Source organism: Tupaia chinensis, unplaced genomic scaffold (genome assembly GCF_000334495.1).
Source record: "Tupaia chinensis unplaced genomic scaffold, TupChi_1.0 Scaffold148822_1, whole genome shotgun sequence".
Taxonomy (NCBI): domain Eukaryota; kingdom Metazoa; phylum Chordata; class Mammalia; order Scandentia; family Tupaiidae; genus Tupaia; species Tupaia belangeri.
Genome location: NW_006208669.1, coordinates 288,250 through 292,336, shown reverse-complemented (window position 1 = coordinate 292,336; position 4,087 = coordinate 288,250). Strand labels below are relative to the sequence as shown.

Here is a 4,087-nt window from a genome sequence, read left to right as displayed (position 1 = left end):
TTCCAACACCTTAACCACCACACCACTTGCTGGCCCAGAAGCAATTATTCTTAGAAATAGATGTTGACCCATGATATGAAAAGGGATGTCCACGTATTGCTGATTTTTAATTAGGAAAAACTTATGGAAATTAGAAAATGAGCAAAGGGAAGAAGTTGCTATGAGACAGAGAACAAGCGTAATAAGGTGATGTAAAATTGCTTAGAGAAGTTGAAGTCATAGTCACAGAAGTTAGTAGAGATTATTACAAGGAAGAAATTCTGCTTCCATAATATGGTCGCGTTATCACCATTTCTAAATCTGAAGCTCAGAGGTCTACTAACAAGAACACTTCTTCACTGCCAGGACACCTTATTCTACGATGGTTTCCTTCCAAGTAAGTCACGCAGGGCCCTCTTTATGTCTCTATTCCTCAGACTGTAGATGATGGGGTTCAGCATGGGGGTGACCACAGTGTACATCACCGAGGCTGCTGCACTTGAGTGTGAGCTATGGGTAATAACAGAACTAAGGTACACACTTATCATTGTAAAATAAAATAAAGAGACAACTGAGAGGTGAGAGGCACAGGTGGAAAATGCTTTGTACTTCCCCTGAGCGGATGAGATTGTACAAATAGTGGAAACTATCTTACAGTAAGAGAAAAGGATCCCAGCGAGGGGAGCACCAGCCAGCAGCACAGATGCAAAATAGATCGCCATGTCATTCAGAAAGGTGTCAGAGCAGGCAAGGTGGATCACCTGATTAAGTTCACAAAAAAAGTGGGGGATTTCCACATGAGTACAGAAGGACAGCCGCAATGCCATTAAGCTATGTAACAATGAAGTCAGGATACTCATGATCCAGGACAACAGAGCCAGAAACACACAGAGCCAAGGGCTCATGATGACCGTGTAGTGCAAGGGTTGACAGATGGCCACATACCGGTCATAGGCCATCACTGTCAGTAGAAAGTCATCTAATGATGCAAAATGCATGAAAAAGAACATCTGGGTGATGCAGCCTGCATAGGTGATGACCTTGCTCTGTGTCTGGATGTTCACCAGCATCTTTGGGATGGTGGTGGAGGTGAAACAGATGTCCACAAAGGACAGGTTGGAGAGGAAGAAGTACATGGGGGTGTGCAGGTGGGAGTCTGAGATGGTGGCCAGGATGATGAGCAGGTTTCCACACACAGTGATCAGGTACATGGAGAGGAAAAGCCCAAATATGAGGGGCTGCAATTTGGGTTCCTCTGAAAGTCCCAGAAGAAAAAATTCTGAAATTCTTGTGTCATTCTCTGGTTCCATGTGATGGAAGTGACTACCAGGAAAAAGAAATTAACATGTCTATTTTTTTCACTCATAATGCCTTGCAGAATTGGCTCACAGAATTCACAATAATGACTTGCATAGTTCAAATGCTACAGCTTTTATGTTTTTATTAAAGAAACTAATATTTATATTTTTTCATTACAAGGGGGGACTATACTTTCTAGAGAGACAGAGAAAGGGGATGGGGGAGGAATCACCCCCTGTGAGTCATGGTCATGCCACAATTTCTTCTCTTCTATCTCTCTATTATGTCATGATTTTCAGCATGCATGCACACATACCCAGAGTGTTTTTTAAGCAGCCAGGTCCAGGATTTAAACCACAGTCAACCATGTGAGACTCAACTTTTAGAATTTTATAAGCCCTGTAAAAACATGGAACCAACAGTTAGTGTAATGGCTATGTTGCTGGACTCCCATGTAGTTGACCGCAGTCTGAGTCCCGGAGCCAGTGGCTTAAACTCACGCCAGGAGCGTGTGTGTGCATGCCCAAGATCCCAAGAGGAAAATGGAGGAGAAAGGATTCTGGTATGACCATCCCCCCCTGGGGGGTGATTTCACGGTTTTTGTCTCTGTCTCTCTCTGTCTTTCTGGTGAGCACGTGCGCCCTATAGAAAAAGCATCTAAAAATAAAAAGAAACAAGAGGAATCACTATAAAAACACTTGCACATGGCAGAGGGTAATAGGGAGGGAATCAAGAGAAAATAAAAGAAGTAAAATATATAAGAAACAAGAAATAGGAAATTATTTGTTGAAGATAACAAAGTATGGTAATATCTTTGGTTGAGCCAATATACGGTGTATTCTGAATGAGAAAAGTCATTTTGTATGCTGCAATGATATCCAGTGAATGAATGTAAAACAAATACATTTTAAACAATAAAGCTAATATAAAAATTTAAAAATCACTTGCACATCCATGGTTATTGTGGCATTCTTCACAATTGTGAAGACATGGAACCAGCCTAAATGTCCATGAGTAGAAAAATAAATTGAAAAGGTGTGGTGCATATACCCTATGGAATTCTACTCAGCCATAAAAAAAGCAATGAGACCCTGGCATTTGATAGAAAGTGGAAAAATATGGAAGTTTACCACTAAGTGAAGGAAGCCAGACTGTGAAAGAGAGGCACTGTATGTCCCCACTTAATATATACCGAATGCCTGCTCTCTGAAAGAAACTAAAATATTGAATGGTATAAAGACATGGAGAGCAACTGTGAACACAAGAGATCATGTGGAAGGATGGTGGGAAAAGGCAGAGAGTCAGAGGGAGGGAGTCGAAGGGAAAAAAGAAAAATAAAACATTTAAGAAACACAAAATGGAAAATTATCCATTGAAGACAATATCTATGATAATACTTTGGAATGAACCAATATCCAGTGTATTCTGGACTGGAAAGTATATTTATAGATGTTGTAATGATATACAGTGAATGAATTTAAAATTTACATAAATAAATAAGTCATTACATTACAGGGCTGATCCATTCGCTTTATTTTATGTAAGGTTCCTCTTCCCTTTAGTCTTCCCTACTCTCCCAGGGTATGTCTGGTGGGAAATTTCTGTCCCATTCTCCATCTTTCTTCCATTTTTCTCATGCATTTAAGTAACATAAACTGGAAGCCCATCAAATTCCATGTGCTGTCTGGATAATGAATATAAGTTGCTAAGAAAGTAAATACTTAATAATTATTGTTGGACATAATGAAACTGATAAGGAAATAATTGCGTTACATATCACATATTAACAAGTGTTTTGCGGACCAGCAGATGGTGTAGTGGTTACATCGCTGGACCCCCATAGGCCAACCGGAGTTCAAGTCCCAAACCCAATGCCTTAGGGCACATGTGTGTGCATACCCAAGATCCCACGAAGAGAATGGGGGAGAGGGGATTGTGGTGTGGCCATCCCTCTGGAGGTGATTTCTTACTTTCCTTCTCATTGTGTTGATCTCTCTGTCTCTCTCCAGCAAACACATGGGCTTTTTGCTAAGGTAAAAACCTTTAAGAAAACACAAGTGCTTTGAAAACGTTGAAATTATGTAGAAATGATGGGAGTCAGCAGGTGGCATGGTGGTTAAGGGTGCTGGACTCTCACATGGCTGACCATGGCTCAAGTCCTAGACCTGGTGGCTTGCTTTCTCACTTTCTCTCTCTCATTCTGTCCCTCTCCGGTCAAATATAAATAAATAAATAAAGTTAAGTAAAATAATTCTTTTAAAAAAGAAATTAGGTAGAAATGAGAGAGTGGACAGGGGGACTATTAACTGGCAGATAAGGTGATATTTGAACAGACACTTCAGGGATGGGGGAGAGTTTCAAGGATATCTGGGGAAGTGGAGATCTTGCAGAGAAAACGAACAAGAGGGAGAATGGTGAGATGATCTCAGATGTTGAGGAATGAGGGGACCGGATGATGCTGACACTTGAAGACGCTGAGGATTCTTCAGTCATGCGCTGCCCTAGCCCTCTACGAATGTAACCCTCTAAGAGTGGAGATACAACAACAAAGTCCCTATGGTCATGCGAACTTGGGGCCACATTGTGGTATGACCACTTTGTGCTGTGTATTATAGAAACATTTAACAAGAGATAATTATAGAGAATATGTAACCACGTAAATAGAATAGTTTCAAGACAACTGTGTTTAATAAATGGAATGAGAATATAAAATAAATGATTAAAGAAAAAATGAAAACTGGTAATTTAGTCACATCAACAAAGATTTCTAAATTCAGGTTAAATTGAAAACATCTGAATATTAAAATAG

General features: G+C 40.2%; 1 protein-coding gene across 1 annotated transcript; it reads right to left on the bottom strand.

Moving 5' to 3' along the window:
- Positions 1 to 356: 356 nt before the first annotated feature.
- On the bottom strand, positions 357 to 1,289 carry LOC102471030 (olfactory receptor 7A17). Its single transcript, XM_006170670.2, has one exon. The coding sequence runs from the start codon at positions 1,287 to 1,289 to the stop codon at positions 357 to 359; it is 933 nt and encodes a 310-aa protein (XP_006170732.2).
- Between the last annotated feature and the right edge of the window lie 2,798 nt (positions 1,290 to 4,087).